At 54.5% G+C, this 22,028-nt stretch overlaps 10 protein-coding genes across 10 annotated transcripts; 4 read left to right on the forward strand and 6 right to left on the reverse strand.

Moving 5' to 3' along the window:
* Positions 1-1,044: 1,044 nt before the first annotated feature.
* On the reverse strand, positions 1,045-2,964 carry PHACADRAFT_177767 (uncharacterized protein). The gene is made up of 5 exons (XM_007400166.1): positions 2,193-2,964; positions 2,020-2,139; positions 1,911-1,970; positions 1,716-1,860; positions 1,045-1,664 (listed from the first exon to the last, which is right to left on the reverse strand). The coding sequence occupies exons 1-5, from the start codon at positions 2,354-2,356 to the stop codon at positions 1,059-1,061; spliced, it is 1,095 nt and encodes a 364-aa protein (XP_007400228.1). The 5' UTR covers positions 2,357-2,964; the 3' UTR covers positions 1,045-1,058.
* Positions 2,965-5,413: 2,449 nt separating this feature from the next.
* PHACADRAFT_165696 (uncharacterized protein) lies at positions 5,414-8,592 on the forward strand (the record flags this gene model as incomplete). Its single annotated transcript, XM_007400167.1, has 17 exons — positions 5,414-5,533; positions 5,588-5,609; positions 5,667-5,801; positions 5,855-5,933; positions 5,985-6,116; positions 6,179-6,250; positions 6,307-6,441; positions 6,503-6,568; positions 6,676-6,720; positions 6,772-7,135; positions 7,176-7,325; positions 7,377-7,861; positions 7,913-7,952; positions 8,002-8,129; positions 8,182-8,260; positions 8,305-8,505; positions 8,560-8,592. The coding sequence occupies 17 exons, from the start codon at positions 5,414-5,416 to the stop codon at positions 8,590-8,592; spliced, it is 2,286 nt and encodes a 761-aa protein (XP_007400229.1).
* A 483-nt stretch (positions 8,593-9,075) lies between these two features.
* On the forward strand, positions 9,076-10,912 carry PHACADRAFT_263043 (uncharacterized protein). The gene is made up of 10 exons (XM_007400168.1): positions 9,076-9,212; positions 9,287-9,349; positions 9,398-9,560; positions 9,614-9,811; positions 9,869-10,065; positions 10,123-10,248; positions 10,303-10,356; positions 10,417-10,427; positions 10,495-10,515; positions 10,569-10,912. The coding sequence occupies exons 1-10, from the start codon at positions 9,150-9,152 to the stop codon at positions 10,582-10,584; spliced, it is 912 nt and encodes a 303-aa protein (XP_007400230.1). The 5' UTR covers positions 9,076-9,149; the 3' UTR covers positions 10,585-10,912.
* Positions 10,913-11,036: 124 nt separating this feature from the next.
* PHACADRAFT_177770 (uncharacterized protein) lies at positions 11,037-12,251 on the reverse strand. Its single transcript, XM_007400169.1, has 5 exons — positions 12,063-12,251; positions 11,827-12,009; positions 11,608-11,768; positions 11,333-11,556; positions 11,037-11,283 (listed from the first exon to the last, which is right to left on the reverse strand). Exons 1-5 carry the CDS (start codon positions 12,085-12,087, stop codon positions 11,208-11,210), a joined length of 669 nt encoding a protein of 222 aa, XP_007400231.1. The 5' UTR covers positions 12,088-12,251; the 3' UTR covers positions 11,037-11,207.
* Positions 12,252-12,553: 302 nt separating this feature from the next.
* Positions 12,554-13,935, reverse strand: PHACADRAFT_263044 (uncharacterized protein). Its single transcript, XM_007400170.1, has 5 exons — positions 13,708-13,935; positions 13,602-13,659; positions 13,181-13,551; positions 12,742-13,130; positions 12,554-12,689 (listed from the first exon to the last, which is right to left on the reverse strand). The coding sequence occupies exons 1-5, from the start codon at positions 13,777-13,779 to the stop codon at positions 12,668-12,670; spliced, it is 912 nt and encodes a 303-aa protein (XP_007400232.1). The 5' UTR covers positions 13,780-13,935; the 3' UTR covers positions 12,554-12,667.
* Positions 13,936-14,765: 830 nt separating this feature from the next.
* PHACADRAFT_103966 (uncharacterized protein) lies at positions 14,766-16,192 on the reverse strand (the record flags this gene model as incomplete). Its single annotated transcript, XM_007400171.1, is given in 8 exon segments — positions 14,766-15,029; positions 15,085-15,137; positions 15,197-15,255; positions 15,311-15,468; positions 15,527-15,757; positions 15,815-15,966; positions 15,984-16,017; positions 16,076-16,192. Coding segments are annotated over 8 exon segments (1,068 nt in total), but the record flags the coding sequence as incomplete, so codon positions are not given.
* A 627-nt stretch (positions 16,193-16,819) lies between these two features.
* Positions 16,820-17,424, forward strand: PHACADRAFT_263045 (uncharacterized protein). The gene has a single exon (XM_007400172.1). The coding sequence runs from the start codon at positions 16,894-16,896 to the stop codon at positions 17,275-17,277; it is 384 nt and encodes a 127-aa protein (XP_007400234.1). The 5' UTR covers positions 16,820-16,893; the 3' UTR covers positions 17,278-17,424.
* An 8-nt stretch (positions 17,425-17,432) lies between these two features.
* On the reverse strand, positions 17,433-18,082 carry PHACADRAFT_72062 (uncharacterized protein; the record flags this gene model as incomplete). Its single annotated transcript, XM_007400173.1, has 2 exons — positions 17,433-17,966; positions 18,032-18,082. Coding segments are annotated over 2 exons (585 nt in total), but the record flags the coding sequence as incomplete, so codon positions are not given.
* Positions 18,083-18,837: 755 nt separating this feature from the next.
* On the forward strand, positions 18,838-19,412 carry PHACADRAFT_263046 (uncharacterized protein). The gene has a single exon (XM_007400174.1). It carries the CDS (start codon positions 18,897-18,899, stop codon positions 19,152-19,154), a length of 258 nt encoding a protein of 85 aa, XP_007400236.1. The 5' UTR covers positions 18,838-18,896; the 3' UTR covers positions 19,155-19,412.
* Positions 19,413-19,419: 7 nt separating this feature from the next.
* On the reverse strand, positions 19,420-21,694 carry PHACADRAFT_151612 (uncharacterized protein). Its single transcript, XM_007400175.1, has 7 exons — positions 21,450-21,694; positions 21,379-21,398; positions 20,963-21,329; positions 20,722-20,906; positions 20,221-20,665; positions 20,066-20,164; positions 19,420-20,013 (listed from the first exon to the last, which is right to left on the reverse strand). Exons 1-7 carry the CDS (start codon positions 21,518-21,520, stop codon positions 19,941-19,943), a joined length of 1,260 nt encoding a protein of 419 aa, XP_007400237.1. The 5' UTR covers positions 21,521-21,694; the 3' UTR covers positions 19,420-19,940.
* Positions 21,695-22,028: the final 334 nt, after the last annotated feature.

Below are 22,028 nucleotides of genomic sequence, written 5' to 3' on the forward strand. Positions count from 1 at the left end.
TAAGTGTCCCTTCATGCTGCAGTGTTCGCTGCAGTGAATGTTTTCTTGCTCGCCAATAGTGTGCTCAATCAGGCAAGTGTTCACGCGTCACGGAATCTCGATGTTTTGTTAGTAGCTGTATCGTTCCTTTAGTAGCTGTAAGTAGGATGCCCTGAGTGCTTTTCAGCCCAGCCGAGGAGGACGCCGCCTGTGGTATGATTCTGGGAATATCCTGTCAGGATACTAGTCTAGGCTCGATACCAACCACCAGCGTACCAACCACCCGTATACCCTTGGGATGCGTCCCAAGAACTACCGAGCAGACCGGCCATGAGTTCAGTACTGGTCGGGTTTGGTTATGATGCATGAGCTTCGATCTAGTATACGACAAGGGCAGATGCACACAGTCCGCTGAGCTTGTATATCCTAGTCCGAGTCGAGGCTCGTACACCGGCCATCGCGGACAGTTTGCGGACGGATTCCCCGACGGATGGTGAAGGAGAGGCACGCCGCGAGCCTTCGTTGGCGCGGAGCTGGACGTCGTCGCGGCGCGTTGAGAGGTGCGTGGCTAAGTGATGTGTTTGGCAAGGCACTGATGTCAGTCTGCAAAAAGAGAAGTCATGTTCGCCCACGACGCGGAAAATCACGCTTGACGCGCCAGGGCTGCGTGATCTACGAACAGATGCTAATCTGCGTGATCTACGAACAAATGCTAATCTGTAAGGTCGTCACACTGAGCATCGTAGTGCTGTAAGGTACGTTGGTTGGGTAGGCATCAAGAGGACTGCGCCCGCGTTGCATTCGTCTACGAGGTAGACGAGAGGGTAAGAGACCATACCTTACATCGGTCTATGCCAATGTTCAGAGAGCTAAAATAAATGGGGCATATGAAGATGAAGAGGAGGAGGAAATACGACGAACACCCATAGTTCTACACTACAATAACTTAGCGAAGTACACCTAACACAGGGAAGCCAGGGGAGGGAGGGGAGGAGTAGGAAAGTGGAAGCATGTCATTAGAGGTCGTTACTTCGTTGGTGTTACCTCAGACGTCAATATATCGTTAAATAGAAGTGCGATCACTGAGCAGCAGCCATGAACACCAACGCTGAGTCATCAAGCTCGGCGGCGACGGGCGGGAGGGCGACACCGTCGTATTCGGGCAAGCTGCGGCGTATGCGCCCCGCGACGCGCCTTCGGATGCTCCGCCACTTGGGGGGCTGCGGCACCTGCTGCGTATACGCCGCGGCTGCCTTTGCACCTGCAAGCTCGGCGTCGCGGAGGGCGTCGTGCAAGAGACGGAGGACGTGCTGGCGCGAGCGGCGGAGGAGCGTCGTGCTTGCGAGGCGGCGTGCGTGCATCTGGTCGAGCGCCGTCGAGACGAGCGGGCGGGAAAGTAGGTACGCTGGGATGTACCAGATACGCGGGGCCGCATTCATGACACTGGGTGCGGAGGCGAGCTTGGCCTGCCGTGCCAGACGTCGCCGCTTGAGGATGCCAACAACGCAGGCCTTCATCCAGAGAAGGTGCATCGGAAGAACGCAGCTGAGGACGATTGTGGGCGTCCAGAGGACGGCTGCGGGTGCCCAGGGGCCGCTTGCGGGAGAGAGGGCGCGCAGAGCGTACGTGATGGTGATGTAGATGTGGAAACATATCCGGGTGAGGAAAAAGACTGTGGCGAACACCTGCGGAAGAGATTAGCACAGTTTAGACATGACTGCTGAGGTGAAGCATACATAGTCGTTGCGAAACGCTGAGTTGAGGCTTCCAGCGGCCAAGAGGAAAGTGGGCAGTTCGAGGATGCACAAAAGTGCGAATAGGGAAGAGAAGTCGTACGGGATGATGAGAAACGTCAAGAGTACGATATAGATTAGATGGTGACTATTCCTGGGATCAGCGATGCCGTAATGAACGATCGCGCTAGAACTTACATCCACCCGGTCAGGAGAGATATAGAGGACCGATAATGCATTGAGCCTACGAGAAGGTCGCTGCGTACGAGGTCACGACATGACTAGACGTCCTCACGACATGCCTTACCTAGCCAAGTATCCGACGAAGAAGCAGCAGCTGTAGTCGGCGAACGAGTGAAGGATGTCAACGTTCCGGGTTTGGCACCAGTGCCAGAGATATGGCAAGCTGACAAGTGTCATCGTGGCACTATGGACGCGACTGTTAGCAGTGCTCGTCGTGTTATCGCATCGAGTACGCACCTCGAGAGCGTGGAGAGCACCCAACTCTTCTGCCGTTCCGTCTGGGACTTGCCCCGCATACGAAGAACGCCCTGGACCGCGTAGTAAAAGGCGAAGCACAGCGTAGCCGACGCTGCTGTGCACGCGAGAAGGCGGGGTTTGGCGGCGGGAACCATGACCTTCATCGTCCTCAAAGGGGACGACAACCTTCGTGGTCGGGGAAGAGAAGTTGGCCTACGAGGGACAGAGGCAAGAATCAACCACGGCGAGCCGGTATTAGAGCGCTACGTGCGGTGACAGTATACGTAGTGACAGCCGGGGGGTCGCCGAATGGGGGATCGCGAGAAGTGCCCATGTTCGTGGCTTATCTAGTCACGTCCGATACGATAGTGTGTCAGTCGGCAATCGAGGGCTGCGCTCCGGGTACGGGAAGCAGGGATGGGACAGCCGCGGGCGATGCTCTCGTCGTATCAGCGTGTCCAGTTCGAGCCCTGGACGCACGTTGCACTTTGTTTTGATTCGTCGTTCCCAGCCACACGCACATAAGATGCCCATTTACGGCATGCTATAGATTGGGTCAGATGTCCTCTAGAGGATGAGATACCGCTCCAGACCGCTCTCCCGGTATATCGACCATCGCGCATAGATAAAATCTAGGGACTCAATCGGCTTGAGCCGTCTCTGCCAGATCAGCAGTGTTGTGCTGCACTCTGCCCGTAGGCAGCGTGGACTTACTAGTTACCCGTTCAGGGTCACCACAAACGTTGTGACGCACTGAGATGGCTACGGCACAGGGTGGTAGGCGCAGTTTGTTTCTCGAGAAAACTCAGGCAAAAGTGGCTGAACAAGGCCCAGTTATTCCTCGATTTCACGCCGATGCAAACTGAGGAGAAATTGGTGCAAAATCAGCCAAAAAGGTCTGAAACACAGGAAAACTGAGTTTTGCCTTTAATTTTTTTCAAGTGAAAACCGGAGAAAGTTGGGGCCTTGTTGAATCAGTTTTTTGGCTAATTTTACGCCGGAAAAAGCGCGCTTACCACCCAGTATGGTGGACGACCACTCCGATCAGAGACCTGTCTTGGTCCAATCGCAAGCTGTGCAAAGTGGTGCCACGAGTCTTGGCATGCTATGCCCTGATTTGTGCAAAGTTGCTCTTCCGTACAGATCACCACCCTGACACTTGCTCTGTGGGCCTTGACCTGTGCATGAACACGTTTGGTTGTTGTGTTCTGCGAGAGCTGTGCGAATGTCGTGTTTCCCTATACGCAGCCACAAGTATCTCGAGAATATGCACTCCCACGCTGAGCAGGATCCGAGCGTCTGATCGCCATCCTAAGTTTCCTAGCGGATCTTACAACTCTATAACTGTTTCAAAAACGAGAGACACTTTCGGGTCAGATTACATAACTCGGAACTGGAGAACGTGCGAGAGTCAGTGATGAAACGGGTAGTCCAAATCCTTTGCAGGATACTGTGCATGCTGAGTCTGATGGGTTCCTATGGAGCGGACGTGAGTATCGAGATGATTCGGAGCACGCTGCCACGGTGGATGTATGTGCGCAGGCAAATGCACGTTATTAAAAAATACTATCTACGTGAAGCAAAGGTTTATACCGGAGCTAAGTGGGAATTTTCAACGGAGTTCTGAAACCAGTCTATCGTTCCTGGAACAGCAGTAAGAAGTAGACATCCCGATAGGTGCTGGTAAGTACTAACGCACTAAGTAACGCACTAATGGCTACGCTGTCATCCCGTGACACTGCCTTTGGGGTCCTGATCATTTATCGTCGGACGCTCAGGTTGTACCAAGCCCCTTTGAGCTTGCTCACTCCTTGTGACGCTCGTCTGTGAGTCGCCACTAAGAACCGGATAGTCGTCGACGAATGGACCAACGAGTCTTCTCGAAGGAGCGGGGGTGTGAGGCAGGGCCCCTCGATGGGCGTCTAGGGCCTCGAGGGTCCTGCGCGTAGCAGGATCGCGTCGCGTACGACGCGAAGCTTTGCAGGCAGCGGGCGACTTTGTCGCTCGCTCGTTGTTTTTGTTGGGGGGCTCACTACGCATCTAGTCGGCCGCTCGTCGAGAGCGCAGACAGTGTGTGTGGGCAAAAAGTGATGATTTTCTAGCTACTACAGACGTGCTTAAGGCCTCGTCCCGGAGGCAGACTGTTGCTACAACGGTAAGACATGCGGGAAGATGGCGGGATGCTCTGATGTACGGAGACTACTCGGTGCGCGCCGCCCGTCGCTGAGACACGACCAGGCGCGGCTAGCGCGCCGAGGCACCCGTCGGTCACACTCCTCCTACCCTTGGGTTTAGGTTGACCCTGGGTTGACCATGTTCGTTCAGCGTCGAACGTGCCATCGCACGGGTGGACGCGGAAGTATTGTCGAACGAGTCAGACGAGACGTGAAGCAAATCTAGAGAAAAATTCGCAGCTACGTAAGCGATCGAGGTGCGTTTTATCTCATGAAGTGTGTATCACGGGGTGGAGAGGCGAGAGATCGTATAGCGCGGAGGGTTAATCGGGGATAGTACCTGTGAACGTGCTCAAGACAGCGGGGCAGTCATTAATCGTCTCGAACAACGTTGTCGTAAGCGATCGAGGTGCGTTTTATATCATGAAGTGTGCGTTACGAGGTGGACACTGCTTCTGCGGGTTTACACCGTGACGGTGGAGAGGCGAGAGACCATATAGCGCGGAGAATTAATCGGGGATAGTGCCTGTGAACGTGCTTAAGACAGCGGGGCAGTCATTAATCGTCTCGAAAAACGTTGTCGATCAGCTTGTGCACACGTTCCAGATTAGCGGAAGCTCCTCCAGGTGCTGCTCATTCCTGGCATTTTCCCTCGAAGCCGCTGGAAAGAAAAGTCGCCGGTATTTGGTGCCTTCGTTAATTTCTGCATTCAAAGCTGATGCGTGCATGCGGGTCTAGAGATTATCAAGTCTCGTCGCTAACAAAAACTTAGAGACAGTGGGCAGCAACAGTTTGACTTAAGGAGACCTGCAGCGACTTTGTTCCTGGCATGCTCCTGTTCCCCCCCTTCGAGCCCCCCGCCCTCTCTTCAAGCTTGCTAAGATGGGCAAGGACCGCACGCACCCGCTCAAAGCTCTCGCTCTGGGCTGCCTCGGTGCTGGAGTTTTCAAGTCATACCCGTGAGCGACCACGTTTAGCTAGCAGTGCCCGACTGCTTACCGTAGCCGCAGCTCGGATTCGAACGCGAAGGCATCGCTCGTCGCGACAATGAGTGTCATCATCGCCATCTCCTACAAGCACCTGCGCCCGTACCTGATTTTCGCATGGATGTGCTTCTTCCGTCCGATTGGCAAGAAGGAGGCTGATCAGCGGCAGAGACTGGACAGCGTAAGTTCCATGAGCCACGGGAATGCTCCCACAGTGATTGATTTTTACTGCCAGTTCTATGCAGGACAGGCCGATGGTAGGGTTTACATCCCAAAAGAGATGCTGAACACAAGTCGCTGATGACACTCCGTAGTGTATGACGCCACGCGTCACCGGCTGTTGCGCGGAAGACAGACCTTACTTCGTCTATGTGCAGCACACATTCGCCACATGAAGAAAGAGAATCCCACAAAGCCCCTGGTTTGGGTCGACATTGGCGGCGGCACCGGTAAGCCCCCGGCATTCGATCTTCGCAAGCAAACCTACAGCGTTTCAATCCAGGATTCAACATTGAGGAGATGGACAGCTATTTCCCAATCAAGGACTTCGACAGCGTGTATCTCATCGACCTGTGCGAACCGTACGTGTCCCATGTCCCATCGGTGCCGACGTGGCATTTACACACGCATAGGCTGCTCGACGTTGCTCGCCGACGATTCGCCGCGCGGGGGTGGAAGAACGTGCAGGTGCTCTGCCAGGACGCCACGTTCTTTAGCCTGCCCGAGTGGGACAACAACCTCGTCAGCGCCCGGGGTGCCGTCAGGTGCGTGTACTATATCCACACTGCCCACGCGCTATCTCCAAATTCTCATCGGAACGCCGCAGCGTGTTCACGCTCAGCTACTCGTTGTCGATGATCCCTTCCTATTTCGCGCTGCTCGACCGCATCGACGAACTGTACGTCCCCCTCTCGTCCGGATCTGCGGCAGACATCATTGACGCGGTGCCGCTAGGCTCGACCCGGCCGGTCTGCTGGGTGTGGCTGACTTTTACACGTCGTCGAGGGCGAGTACGCCGCTCGAGCGCGCTATTGGCAATGGCAATGAGCGCCGTACTGGGTTCTTTAGTCGGTGGTTCTGGCAGATATGGTGTGTACATCGTCATTTGCTACCAGTATTCTAAACTTGATGCGCTGTAATCTGCATATAGGTTTGATCTCGACCATGTGTCTTTGTCTTCTGCGCGTCGCGAGTACTTGGAATACCGCTTTGGAACGTGAGTTGTCCGTCCTTGCATTATATCTCTGTTGCTCATGCAGATTATCCATAGCATTAAGTATGACGCCCATATTTACTCCATGCTTTGCCTAACTTATTCTACAGGTCCTACAATGGGCGGAACCACATGATCCCTTGGCTAGTCCAAATGTAGGCTTATTGCTGCCCTCCCCTTCTGTGCGCCCTAACAAGCTTTCTTAGCCCCTACTACGTCTTCCTCGGCTGCTCGCGCTCGCGCTCGACGGCACGCGCGTTCAAGGCATTCGAGATCGAGGCGGGCAACATCGTAGGCTCGGGGCACATTACGCCGCTACACTCACCGCCCGCATCACCGATGAGTCCGACGCCGTCCTTCTTTTCGAGCGTGACAGCCGTCGACATGCCTGAACTCGAGCTTAGACCTAGTGCTCTCGAGGACAAGCTAGCGAAGCAGAACAGGCTCGCGTTTCCACTGTCGTCGTTCCACTATCAGAACCGCTACTGGCGGCTGCCCTTCCTCGAGCAGAAGGAGCACGGCAATTTCAGGACGTGGATCTACGGCTTTACGGTGCGCATATACCTGGTTGTTCGGATATGATCCGTGTCTGACTAAACTTCTGTCGTAGTGGGAAGACCCGGAAGTTGATATGCAACACTTGAACCTCACTCGTGAAGACTCGCTCTTCGTCATTACGTCAGCAGGCGACAATGCGCTGCACTACGCGATAAGCGCTCGCCCGCGGAGGATTCACTGTGTCGATATAAACCCCTGCCAGGTGCGTCTTGTCCAGGTATGAAAGCATTCCAATGCTGAGATTTAACCGCAGGGCCACCTCCTGGAGCTGAAGCTCGCGGCCGCCTCCGCATTGACGTATGACGAATTCTGGGCGATGTTCGGCGAGGGCTACATCGCAAACTTCGAGGAGATCCTCGACCTGAAGCTCTCCCCGTTCCTGTCCTCGGTCGCCTACCAGTTCTGGCGCGCGAACGCGAACGCGTTCCGCTCGGGCTTCCACACGTGCGGGTACTCGGGGCAAGCAGTATGGATCTCTAAGTGGGCGTTCAGGCTCGGTGGTGTGCGCCGCTGGGTCGCGCGCATGGCCGACGCCGAAACAGTCGAGGAGCAGGGACGCATCTGGGACGAGCACCTCCGCCCAGTGCTCCTCTCTCCATGGTTCGACAAGCTCTGCCTCACGAACCCGATCTTCCTCTGGAACGCGCTCGGCGTGCCGAGAAACCAGATGAACTGCTTCCTTAAGGAGGGTGTCTCAGCGCTGCAGTACGGTGCGGAGACGTTTGATCCCATTGCACAGTGAGTTCCTTGGGCGATGTATCCAACGGTATGAATTGACAAGGGTTTTAGTAAAACACACATGCGTACCGGAGCCTACCACTACCTTCTGGTACGTCGTTCGTTGCCTCCCGCAGATACCTCGTCTTATCTGTATGCAGTGCCTCTTGGGTCGCTACACTCATGAATCGTGCCCTCTCTTCCTTAAGCGCGAAGGTTTTACTGCGCTCAAAGAAAATAACTGCGAGCTGCTCGACTCCTTCCGCTTGCACACCGACTCCATCATGAAGTAAGTAACGCTTTTATTTTGTTCGGAAACGTATAAATCAGTCGCTCTGTAGTGCACTGCAGGGTCTTGCTGATGGCTCTATCACCAAAATGGTCGTCATGGATCACATGGACTGGTTCGACCTTAACGACGTACGCCACACTCATCCTCGCGTTGGGATTGTTACTGACACCAGCCTTCATCACAGGGCCCCGGCTGCCCGGTCGATGCCGAAATCTCACAGATGCATCGAGCCTTGAGCGAGGGCGGCGCCGTCTATTGGCGCTCTGCTGCGCGGGAGCCATGGTACATCAAGAACTTCGTGAACAAAGGCTTCGAGGTCGAGGCATTGGGTATTCGGCAGCATGGCGGAGCACCTATTGATCGGGTGAACATGGTATGTCGCCGCTGATGTAAATCTATATGGTATGTTGATAAACATTTATTGCAGTACGCGAGCTTCTACCGCGCGGTCAAGCTTTAAGGCGGTTGTTAGAAGTACTCTTCATTGGATGTCTGGGGCTACTAGTACACGTGACGAGGGTATATGAGACGCAGAAGCAAACTTTTACGACATCTTTCATTCCCATCTATGTGGCCTAAGTTGTACTTTGGAAACGATTCATGTCCTGTTCAGCCTGCATGCCGTTGCTTGTTCAATGAGAGCGTGGACGGGTGTTCGGGGTCGTGACGAGTCTGCCACCGCCGGGTTTAGCGCACATCCTTCTCTCTTTCCCTCAAACATGCATACGTCCCCGGCTCGTCTCCGGAAATTGTCTGATTCGTGCTTATTTACGCCACGAAGATGTCTTCTCAGTATCATACCCTCTCTTGTGCTTCACAAGGCAGTTTTGCGGCTTTTTGAGCTGCTCGCCGTTGGAGACGTTGTGTATACTTGTTTGTTCCCGCGGGGTGTGCGTGTTTCGCGTTTGATTGGATGCGAGCTCTTTCTCTTTCCTCGTCGTGTGCGACGCCCAGTTGGTCTGCAGGGTGTCGATAGCGTCTGTAAACCGTAGCCAATAGAACGTAGACGCGGGAAGGATGGCCCAAGTGTCTGAGTTGAAGTCGCTGGTGAAACAGCTCCAAAGCAATCCGACGGAGCAGGTACGCAAGCAATCTTCCTAGGGCCTCCCTGTCAGTTCGATTTTACTGACCTACGTCGTACTTCGCGCGTTCAGGATATCCTGGGGATCCTGCAGACTCTGAAGGAGCAGCAGATTGTGACCGAGGCCCTTCTGCGGGTGAGTGGCGGAGCTTAACTGAAGAATACGTGCTCAAACCCGCTGCAGGAAAGTAAAGCCGGTCTCGCGGTTGGAAAGCTGCGCACACATGCATCAAGAGTCGTCGCTGACCTCGCGAAGGAGATTGTGAAGAAGTGGAAGCAGGCAGTCGAGCAGGAGAAGCAGGGTGGAGGAAAGTCACCCACGACGAACGCCGCGACCAAGCTCCCTCGTGCGTAGCCAGGTCTATTCTTCCGGTTGTTTCGTCTAATCATCCAGCTTCAGTGCGAAAACAATCCACGTCCGTCCCCCCTCCGACGCCTACCACCCCGTCTAGCACCGCTGGCACGCCAAGCAACATCAAGTCCGACGTACGAACGGCCAAGAGCGATGGTGTCGTCATCGCTAAAATGACCGGAGATGCCACACGAGACAAGTGCCTGGAGCTAATTTACGATGCGCTGGCCTTTGATTCTGGGGCCCGTGAGTCATCCGCGTTTCTCGTATGCATTGCGCTATCTTTCCTGACTCATTGTGCAGCATCTGAACAGATCCTTGGGAAGGCGAAGGCAATCGAGGCAGCTGCTCTCACCGACAACGGTGGTGTCACGGCAGCATATAAGGCCAAGATTCGAACGCTCTTCGTCAACCTGAAGGATAAGAACAACCCCGGCCTCCGGGAGAGCGTTGTCGCAGGAGACTTACCAGTCACACGGTTCTGCAAGATGACTAGCGCAGTCCGTGCATTCGCCTTCCCATCTTGGAGCCATTGCTAATGAGCCGCACGATTGCAGGAGATGGCCTCTGAAGAGAGAAAGGCCGCCGATAATAGAATTCGAGAAGAAAATCTGTTCAAAACTCTGGGCGCTGAGGAAGTGCAAGCAGAAACTGACGCCTTCCAGTGCGGTCGCTGCAAACAGGTGCGTATTCGCAGATAATTCACAAACTCGTTTTAACTTCAGTTGTTCTCGAAGCGTAAATGTCGATACCGTCAAGCACAAACTCGCAGCGCTGATGAACCTATGACCGTACGTCCCACTCTTCTGTGCAATCAGACATTTCCTGACTGGGTTCTACTGAATCCACAGACATTCGTAACGTACGTCCTTTGTATCAATCGATCCTCTGTCCAAGAGCACCATACTCACATACTCTCTATACAACAGCTGTACAGTATGTAACAACAGGTACGCCCGTCCCGTCTTTCCCCTATCCTCTGCTCATGCCCTTGCCTCTCCAGATGGAAGTTCTCATAAGCCTGTGGCTACATATATTTCCGGCTATGGTACATTTTCTCTAATCGTTGCTACTCATCCTGCGTCGTTCTCCGGAGGACCTGTTCTTGCCGCTTATCCCCTCTTATTGCTTGCTACTTCCCGCCCCGCTATATGCCATCACTGCCGATATCACGAGGGCAATGCAAACTGTACCATCTATTCTTTGCCTAGAACATACCATGAATGCAGTATTGAGATTCGATCTAGGTACGGTCTATTGACTGATAATCTAATAGATCTGCTGAGTTTAGACAAGTATCTACACGCCCACTCTCAGCACTCAAATTCTTACAAAACTTGGCTGTAGACATCCTAGCTATCTAACTCATCATTGGAGTGCTCGGTGTCCATGAAGACTTGCCGCTCTCGTGCAGAGGTGTTCACAGATAGGCTCTTAGCGGGCTGACTTACTACGACCAGCCAGATGTACTCGTTCCGCAGGTTTTCGCAAAAGCACGCTAATACAGTGACTATTGACGTCCGTTGGCCTGCGCTGATTAGCGTAGCCACTTCGGTGCATACATGGATTAGGTCACAAACTTCAATCTTGCAGCTACAGTCGTATATTGTACATTGAGCCCACAGGCCCGGGAGTCGGGGCTTTACAGGCCTGATAGCGTACCAGTCCTGACTGCCGCATCGTGGGCGCGAGCGAGCATGCCGTACTCGGGGAGGTACCTCCATCGTCCGTTAGCATTGCCTACCACCACTCACGGCGACTACGCACCTGTCGAAATACGGCAGCATCTCCTTGGCGCCGGGCGTGTTGCGCCAGTCACGCATGAGCTCGCACGCGATCGCGAAGAGCGAGAGGACCTGCACGCCCGCCGCGCGCATCCGGTCGTTGGCGTCTTCCGCCGTCTTGACGTCGAATGTGCCCGATGCGTCGCTGTTCGCGAACACGGCATAGCCCTCGGCGCGCAGCGAGAGCGCGAGGAACGCCGTGCACACCTGCGGGGCGGGTCAGCGGGCGGGAACGAAAGCGGGCACGGACCGACGTACGTCGGTGGTGATGCCGGCGATGATGACCTGCTTCTTGCCTGTCTTCTTCACGGCGGCGCGGAACTCGGCGTTGTCCCAGGCATTGACTTCCCCGTTGCGCTTGATGAACGGCGCTTTCGGGTGCATGTCGATGATCTCCTGCGGGAGCGGGCCATTCGGGCCTCGGTAATCCCCTTGGTTAGCTTTGCGCGCCAGTACGGGAAGATTGCCAGTATCTACCAGTCTCTGCGCTGGTGGTCAAAATCGTGGGCAGATTGAACACCTTGCCGAGCGCGGCGTGCGCGAGGATATTGCTCTTCACAGCTATCGGGCCCTGGTCGCGCGCCATCTGGTACAGACCCTCCTGGTGGTCTACGACGAGCAACATTGCGTTTTCTTTGTCGAGACGCTCGTATTTGAACACTACATGACAGTATCAGCTCGGGTGCGGGAGTCTGGAGAAAGAGGCGCAGAACTCATGCTGGTGGTGAGCTGTGACATGCGGGTGTTTGGGCGATGACCTGGACTGCTAGAAGCCGAGGGCGGTATTTGAGCTCCTTATACTACTCTGACGGCCAGTGATGGTCTCCCGCTGTTTCCTACCCGACACGCATGCATGCTAGAAGCGTGATCTGGCTCTGTCTGACTGCAAACGTTGGGGTTGTCGGCTAGTCGCTGAGAAACCGTGTTGGGACATCGGATGACCACAGAGAGATAGCAGCTGCCCTTCTGTTCACAGCGCCTTGGAGGATGTCGTGCACACTCGCCGGCCCAAGCCCGTACTTACAATGCAGCGCATCAAATCTTGCAATATGCGACCTGCCTCATGAGAATTCGACTGCTTCTTTGGCCGGCTGCGATGATCTGCCAATCCAAGAGCACTCCAACACGAAGCAAGGGCATGCACTCACACGGTAGACAAGCTTCCCTGCGATCGGCACACGCAAGCAGGGAGATGGGGACGGTGTGAACTCAAGACCTGTGTATTTCGCCAGACCACCACTGCGTGAACTTTGACATCTTCCTATGTGTTATATAACCTCGAAACCCGAGATCTACAAAGATTTCTAGGGGGCTGCATTCATTTGGTCTTCTCGTCCCAGCTGTCACGAGAGAATCAGCGGTGCCGAAGGTTAACAACGGAACAGTTCCCACATTTTCAGGAAAAGCTTCCAGAGTATTGAGAACAGCAAACCTTGCAGACCGTTTGCAAGGATGCGCGTCTTGAGGCCGCGGCCGAACAGGCCCCTGAGGCCGTCCGCGGCGATGATGGCTTCGGCAGCCTCTGTGTAGCTCACGCGGCGTTCGTGCACCTGCCTGTACGTCTTGACGACGCGCAGCGAGTTTGAGATCGTGTCAGAGACAACGGACGCGGAAAAGCCTATGAAGGCCTGGCGCAGCAGCGTCTGCGCCAAACCGTGGGCCTCGGGAAGATTTGCCTCCAGGAAGTTGTACGTGCCGAACCAGGGGTAGTGCCCGGCGAACGTCGCCGCCGCGGTAGCGAAGGCACCGTACCAGAGCGTGCCAAAGCCGTACTTCTTGACCTGGAGACGGCGTGAGATGACAGGACGAGGAATGGAGGAAGGTGGCGTACCCTAGCCCGCAAAATTCCCAATCCCGCCTTTCCGTCCGTCTGCATAGTCGTCTTCACGGTGTCAACGGGCATCAGGATCATGCGGAATCCTGCCGCAGCAAGGCTCGCAAAGGCGGTCTGGATGAGCTTCGGCAACTTCTTCATGTACGAGTTTGAGCTCAGGAGGGCCAGGATGCCAGCGTTGGCTGCCGTATCGCCGAACCGCGCGACGGGTCCTTGGATGAGCGCAGCCGTCAGGCCTTGGTAGTACCGTGTCCAGCCCCCATCGGCGTAAAGCGTCTTGATCGCGGCGGTCATGAATGTGCCGTAACGGTACTGGTAGTTCATGACGGTACGCAGAGGCATGAGAGTCAGCACCTGTAGAACCATTGCTGACACCGGTCGTGAGCATAATGGTGTGATAGATGCAGTAGCATCGTACCCGCAGCACCACTCAGGCCTCCACCCAACGCGGACCACAGAGCTTTTTTCAAGTCAAACTGAAGGACATCTTAGCACTGGCACATCGCTTGTTGAATGGGACGTACATGGACATCATCGGCCTCGATGAAGCCCTTGATGAACAAAACTGCAAAGAATATCCCAAAGCCCGCTAACATGGTGTACCAGAAAATCTTCCACCAACTCCTCTTCTTCTGCAGTTCCTCGACATTCTTGGTGGGCTCCCGCGCGAGATTGCCTGGGTTCTCCTCGTCGTGAACCTCCTGGTCGCTCACGAGCGCAGCTGGAGGTAGCAGGGGCTGTCTCTCGCCCGCAGCGTCAGTGGACATGGTAGTTGGGTATCAGAAGAGAGTCGGAGGGTCCTCATGCTATCGTCTGCATTTAGTCTGGGAATACGTTTGCTTAGAAAGACGAATGCTGGCTCGGGCAGCGCTTTATCTAATCTTGGTTTGTCCCCGCGATCGTCTTCGGCCAATCACAGCTCAGTACTCAGAATCGGCGTGTGGTCGGAAAGTGTGGGTATATTCAACGTTCAAACGTTCACCCACGAGGTGTAGACACAGGGTGGTAAGCATAGTTTTTTTCTTGAAGAAACCCGGCCAAAATTGGGAAAACAAGAACCAATTGTTCCCCGGTTGTATATTGGGGGAAATTGGTGCGTAAATTGGTGCAAAACCGGCCAAAAGAGGCTGAAATGCGACAAAACTAGCGGAAAAGGAAGTTTTGTCTCCAAGTTTTCTCGAAAGAAAACCGGTTAAACACAGGTTCTTGTTCGCCTAGCTTTTGGCTGGTTATGGCAAGCAAACAAACTGCACCTACCACCTAGTGAGAGGATGTGGTGAGTATTTACTGTCTTGTCGTAGAAAAATTTAGTTGGCTTTCGCGTGAGTCACGTGACAATGAAACGTACAGGTCTTAAAGAATGACAGGAACTTACCAGTACCACGGAATTGTGAGGTCATATTTGTTTTTGACAGCAACTCTAAGGGCCGTAGTTGTTGGGGTAGATAGTGCACCTGAGACATGCGATACATCACATCGTCTCACACATAAATGCATCATGTCTCGCTGTCTTTAATTTAGGAGAAAATTTACAATAGTTTCGGAGTAGTTGCAGCTGCCACCGCTCGAGAGACCGCCCGCCTTAGCTCAGCGCATCCAGCGTATCATTCCATGCGACATTTGCAACCCACCGGCGCACGATCTCGCGGACAAGTGCAGGTTGGTCGTGCGTCACGAAATGGCCGGCGCGCGCCATGAGCACGAACGCGAATACACCCGCACCCTTGCCGCTCCCGTCACTATCACTACTGTTGCCGACAGCGCGCACGGTGGCTTCATGCCCAGGCCAAGGCAAGTCAGGTGCATCATTGAATGAGGATTGGTACGGCGACGGAAGAAGGCGAAGCTATGATGTTTGCATGAGTATGTAGTTGCAGAGAGCGATCGAAGAGAGAGCATACAGTCGAGAGCACGCCCGGCCAGCCGCAGTTAGCATCAAGCTTACCGATATAGTCTACATGCAAAAAGAAATTAGCTTCACCCTTCTCAGATGCAGATGTGAGACAAGCATACGCAATACTCGGTAGCCGGCTTTAAGGAGAGGTTCGTATAGAAGATACGCTTGCTGTGCCCTGAAAAGCCATGCGTTATATCAGCCTTGAGCTTGAGAACGACCATCCCCCGTACATGTCGCCCGTTTCAAAGAACGCCTTCCACACGTCCATACGAACGAATGTAAAGTTGAGCGCATCGGGTACGCCGAGCTTCTCCTTCGTGCTTGCGAGGTTCATGAACGCATCTACGTATACTGCGGCAGGATAGCAGTCCTCAATCGTACCGTTGCACTGTTAACGCCCAGTTAGCACCACAAATTAAATTGAATGTTGGTGACAGGACACGCACGCGGAGCTCGACGTTCTGCAAGTCCCGCCCTTCGACAAGCTCCGGGTGTATGTTGTTGCATATGTGTATTGAGTCGAAGCGGCGAGTGATGGTATCGTCCATATAAGCCATTTGGATGGCCTCGAGACACGAGGGCAGCTCCTCGTAGGCCGCATGGCAGGCACTCGCATTATAGAAGTCAGTGAGGTAGCACCGTTGTTGCAGCGCCCAGCGATTGTGCGAGAGCCAGTCCTATGGAGTGAGTTGATCATATTAACAAGCAAGAGCCTTGAGACTGCTGGGACGCACCGACATCGGGTTGCTAACCATCATACTCTCAAGATTGATATGTTTTGCCCCGGGAACACCGCGTCCTGCGGCGAGCGCAGCATTCTGCTCGTGAATTACTGTTGCAATGTGCGGCACATAAACCTTTTTTCCCGTATCTGTAAGTGCACCAACTGCCAAGGTACGAGACTTACACCACCATACGACCCACTGGCAAGCACGAACTGGTTCCTGCATAGCGTCAAGTTAGATTGGCGTGAAGTGAAAGCTAGAGTAAGAGACATGCTTGGCAAGGTGCGGATGCAGATGGAAGAACTTGAGCAGGAAGTCATATACATCGTGCGCCGCGTCGCGCGAGTTATTGACCATCTTGCCATATGAATACCCTACGCCAATAGGCTGCGGGAAAGCATCATCATTTAGGTGTATAAAAGTGGGTAAGTCGAGAATGACGGTAAGTCGAGAATGACGTACGTGGTCAAGAGCGAGAAGATTGTGGTGTTCAGACCAAGCGTCGGGGTTCGGGTATGCCGTGAGGTTTGCAGAGATCTTGCAATGAGATTCTAGTGAGGTAGTTGGAAGTGGATCAAACCGGGATGTGTGAGCTTGCGATCTGCTGGGATGACTGGGAAGGGGGCTGGGACGGACGGGTGAAGGACATGTTAGAAGATTTTAGAGAGAAGGTTGCGCCTTGTGTACATGTATCTGATACCGAAGTACACAGAGCAGCATTTCGAATTAGCACTGAAGTGTAATTTGCAGGTGCCACACAGTACAGAAGCTCAAGAAATCTAGAAGTGAACAATGATGCGCCTCTAGCCAAATTAGGATTGATCCGCCATCTAACCTGTTGTAGCAACCGACGGTGCCTCACGGCCACTCCTTGCCGCTGTCTTTCCCACTACGTAGCAGCAATACCCACTGTGTGGCCGTGCACCAATACATTCGTCTCAGCATGCATGACGCGAACGCTGCGCGCGTCCATGTGGAATGCATATCAGGCCTCTCACAGGGCTGATAAAGCTCTTGGAAATAAAGATGCCTGACTCAACTTCCCCACCAGGTCCCTAGCAATTAATGCCCACTAACCACCAGCAAACATGTCAAAGATGAAGCAAGACTACGTTCTCCCTGTTGAGGCTGTTCGCGAATTGGCCTACGAGGGCGGCAGACATCGCAGGCGTTTTTCAGCGTGCTCGGCTGTCCTTGTTTTAGTTGCTCTCGGAGTAACCACTATCTTCTTCACATTCTATGGCCACCTCACGAGGGCGTTGGTGCTCAGCCACCATGGAGGCATCAAAGAGCTGGGCCCATTCTACCACAGTGTCATGACGCATGACGACCTATGTGCTGGCGGAGTTTCGCACTCGGGATACATTGGTCTGCAAGGCGACAGCGAGGACACGCCGAAGAGATCTTTCTTCTGGTGCGTAACCCGCCCCCCTGCGAAACTGTTTTTCCGAAGTGCCCCTCAGGTATTTTGAAGCGCAACACGACTCTAAGAACGCGCCTGTGATGTACGTCCCCGTGCTGTGAAGCTGAAACCATATAACATGTTGCCCAGACTAACCGTCGGTGGCGGTCCTGGATCTAGCGGAATGGTTAATCCACTCTTCGGTCGTATGTTTTAACATAGCACATGCAGTCCTCTACAGTTCGGCATGGGGTCCTTCTTTCTCGCAATATTACCCGGTACACCTGGAGGCACAACACGAGCCCATCTGTTTATCCCTTCTCTCTGGAAGCCCATGCGCTCTGCCGCACGCACGGAGGCAGTGTTTTCCGCGAGTGCGCGCCACTGCACGCGGCGCAAACGGAGATCTTCGAATGCGAAGCGGAGGAGCAGTGCCACGGCGGTGCGGGTGACGTGTGTGCGCTGAAAGGCAGGCAGCGTGAACAGCAAGCCGATCTCAGTAGCCAGGTTCTCTGGGGTGTTCAGGAGGCCGACAATGCCTGCGACAGTCCCCGCATCTCCTGGGTCACATTTGCAGGAGCAGCCTCGTACGCCCGTTTTGTCTATCATCGCGAAGAGCACGCGTGACGGGTCCTGCCGTATCGCGTCGACCCACTCGTTCAACAGGTCGACGCTAGCGAAAGGCGCCATCGGCATGTATTTGAAGAGCTCAGGGTGTCCGGCGAGACCGTCGAAGAAGGCTTGGCCGTGAAGCGATGGCTAGGGTCAACAGCAGCGCAGCCAGTTAGGAAATTCTGGAATAGCTGCTGTCCTACGCCACGCACCTCATACGGACTTAGCTTCAGCACATCATTCTCTAGTTCGCAAGCAGGGTAGCGGAGTTCCAGAGCGCCAGAACTGGCGTCCGACATATCTTGAAGGGGCGTGAATGTCAGCCCTGGATTGCGTTCACGACCGGGGCGTAGTGGGCGAATTTAACGACGAAAACATAGAAATCCGGTGTTGTCGAGTATTATAAACCATACAGCACACAGCAAGCAATACGACAGTTGCCATCTTCTCGTTATTGGAAGCGGCGCAATATCAACGGAAAGTAGCCTGTATATGTACAATCTAAGATCACTCCTAGTCTCTTTGATTTTGAGGAGTGGCAGTGCCGTCTTTCCTACATGATGCGGTGCAAGTTACTCTCCCAGAGGCAGATGCTTAGTGCAAGTCCATATTACTCTCATAGACTTGACCAACACATGACCTGTAGCCGGGGCCTGCCTGTGCGGATTCGAGCGCTCAAGCTAGCCCAAGTCAGAGTCGCGGAGCGAGTCTCCCAGAGGCAGACCGTACGAATCACGTATGGGAACCCGCCACCATCTCTAGTGGCTGGTGTGCGTTGCAGGTGCCGAGGGTGGTCGTCTCCCCTCGTGTCTATCAGCGTAACGTGAGTGCCTTACATCATACAGTATGCACGGTACAATGCGACGGTGGGCATTGCGCTCGTGTTGGAGGCGATGCGATAAAAGGTGCACCCTGGGACGCACTGCAAGGATCCTCCATTGCACCCACATGGAGTACTAGGAATCGTCGCACAGTTAATCAAACCCGACTCGGAGCGCCTCCAGTCGAGTCAGAAACTTTGTATATAGATATTTTGACCATCGCGGCGAACCAGTTTCTGTTCTCTTCTGCTCCAAGATGGCATCTCTGTCCGCCGAGGATATCGCAGCGCTCTCCTTGTACGATCCCAAGAACTGGGAAGTGCAGTTGCACCAGACGGAACAACGCATAGCCCTCATCACGCAGTGGGACGTCCAATGGCAGGGCGCCAAGGTGCTTGAAATCGGCTGCGGTCAAGGCGACTGTACAGCAGTCCTTGCTGAGGCTGTAGGTCCCGAGGGACACGTCACTGCGGTCGACCCCGCACCGCTCACCTACGGTGAGTTGTCGCCATAGGGCACAGCACACCGCATTCTGACAGACGCCCACCCACCAGGCAGCCCATTCACGCTCGGCGAAGCGCAGGCTCACCTCTCCAAGGGACGGCTCGGCGAGCGCATCACATGGACGCAAGCCGACCCCCTCAGCTTCCTGCGCACAGACACGTCTGTCGCGCAGTACGACGTCGTGGTGCTCGCGCACTGCCTCTGGTACTTCGCCTCGCCCGCGCTCATCGCCGAGACGCTTCGCGTCGTGGGCACCCGCGCAAAAAAGATATGCGTCGCGGAATGGAGTCTGAGCACCGCGGAGACGCACCCCGCACACGCACACGTGCTCGCCGTGCTTACGCAGGCTGCGCTCGAGTGTCGCAAGGCGCCCGAGAAGACAAGCTCGAACGTGCGGACGGTTCTCTCGCCGGCAAGCATTAAGGAACTCGCGGTTGCGAGTGGGCTCAAGGTCGAGAAGGAGGCCTTGGTGACGCCTGGGGCACGTGTGTACGATGGGCTATGGGAGACTTCGGTCGTGGTGGGCGAAGGATTCTTGAAGGAAGTGCAAAAGAATGTGAAAGACGGGAGGGAGCGGAGCGTGGTTCTGGCGTTGCGGGATGCCACGATAGCAAGTGTTGCACGGCTGGAGGGGGGTAGAAGAGGGGTGCGATCGATGGACGCCTGGGCCAGCGTCATGTCACCCACAGTCGCCTAAAATCAAGATTGTCAAGAAACGGACCCTGCTCGAGATCCAGTGCTATCCTGTAGTCTTATGACATAGTATACATCCGGAGTCTTAGGTAAGGTGGTCTGCCTATTTTACTTGAGACTTGAGGTATGCGTCGTACTTCAGCGTGGCACCAAGCAAAACCTGCGCGCCGGCCGCACTGGCAATAATGTTCAAAGATGAAACAATGGCTAGTATGATTAAGAGCTTACATATCCTCCGACGATGAGTACTCTGCCGGGTTATGGGAGATACCGCCCTTGCACCGTATAAAAATCATTGAAGTTGGAACTCTGGACGCGGTGTATACACTAGCGAAATGTAATGTCAGCCTGCTCGTTGTTCGCAACAGTCAACGCCAACTCACGAATCGTGTCCCGCTCCACTCTGTATATCGCGGTTCCCAAACCCATTCTCCGTCGCGGTCTCCCGCACAAAACCGACCATGCGCTCATTGAACACTGTCCGCTTCGCGTTCCAGAAGCGGTCCCACGTGCGAATTTCGACTCCCGCCTCCTTCGAGATCTCGTGACACTTCTTCTCGAGTGCCGCCTCGAGCCGTGCGAGAGTCTCGTCATCCTTCGCGCGCGCGTCGATGTTGAACTGCACCACAGACGCGAGTGTGTTAATGGACTGCGGTGTGCTGTTAATGACCGCGACAGACGCGAGTGAGCCGGGGATCGAGAGCGCAATACCATTGATCGCAACAATCATCTGTGCGGCCGTGAGCAGCGTGTCGGCGCGGCGGTCCATCGGTGTCGTGCCGCAGTGCTGTTCGCGGCCGCGGAGCTCGACGTTGAACCAGCTGATTGCTGTATGATGGGAGCGGAGTCAGGGCGAGTGACAGATGAATCGAGATATAAGGTACCTTGGACACCGGTGACGACGCCAATAGGCTTATTCTCAGCCTCGAGAACCGGACCTTGCTCGATGTGCACTTCGTAGTGCGCAGAAAGTGGGTTAGCTTCGCGCGAAGCAGGAACATTTCCCTTGAACCCGATGCGCTCGAGCTCGTCTCCAAGCTTGACTCCCTTCAAATCTGTCCGCTCGTATCTATCTTGATTCGGTAAGCGATCTGATATGACAGATCTAGCCGAGGGACCACGTACGCATATTCAGGCGAGAACTTGCCAGCCCACACGCCCGAACCTAGCATTGCTGGAGGGAAACGTGCTCCTTCTTCGTTGGTCCAGTTGATGACCGCGATCGGTGCGTACGTCTGCACCTTGTTATCATGCAGACTCTTGAGGACCTCGAGTGCAGAGTGCACGCCAACGATACCGTCGTATTTGCCACCCGCGGGCTGCGTGTCGAGATGGCTGCCCAGGCCGATCGGCGGAAGATCGTTGTTCGTGCCCGGACGCGTCGCGAAGATGTTACCAACAGCGTCGACCCGGACGGTGCACCCGTACTTTTTCACCTGCGAGATGAACCACTCCCGCACGCGCCTGTCGTCGTCATTCAAAGTCAGGCGGTCTGTGATGCGGGTGAGTTATACAGCGGAGGGTCAATGCACCAGGCTCACTCATGCCACCGTCAGGGGTTCTGCATCAGCACCCGTGAGAAACATGACATTTCCAAATTAACACTACTCACGATCCCCACTGGCACGACTCCATGAGGTCTGCATTGATACGAGACGTATTGATATTCAGCGTGCTGGCCATAGAAATCAGTGAAAAGAGGTTGTGGGAAAATGTAAGGGGGGAGCTAAGTCAGACGTGCCTATTTATCTGGGCGATATCGGATTTGTAGCGGATTGAGTGAGACCCACAGGCGTGGAGATAACCGATCGGGAGTCGGCCGACCAAGTTTTGGGCGGGGCGCCACAAAGATACTAGAGAGCGCCCAGTTAGCATTGATTGAAGAAGTGAGGCAAAACATCTGATACACCTCCGTTCAGACCCGGAATTGGACAGTGGAAGCAGCGGCGAACGCACACTCTCGGAATCAATGCCTGTAACATGGTGGTCCAGTGATATCGATAAGTGCTCGTTTACACCGGTAAAACCGAAGGTTCCCAGGCTCAGGCTTACCACGGAGTCAGATGGGCGGCATGCACACTGGACTTCATCATGCGACGAACACGAGTTACAGCCGTAAAGTCTTATATCAATAATGGCAGAGTAATCGGGACGTATCACAGAAGAATAATGCAATCGCTGTCCAATGGGA

The sequence above is a fragment of the Phanerochaete carnosa genome, assembly GCF_000300595.1.
Source record: "Phanerochaete carnosa HHB-10118-sp unplaced genomic scaffold PHACAscaffold_10, whole genome shotgun sequence".
Taxonomy (NCBI): domain Eukaryota; kingdom Fungi; phylum Basidiomycota; class Agaricomycetes; order Polyporales; family Phanerochaetaceae; genus Phanerochaete; species Phanerochaete carnosa.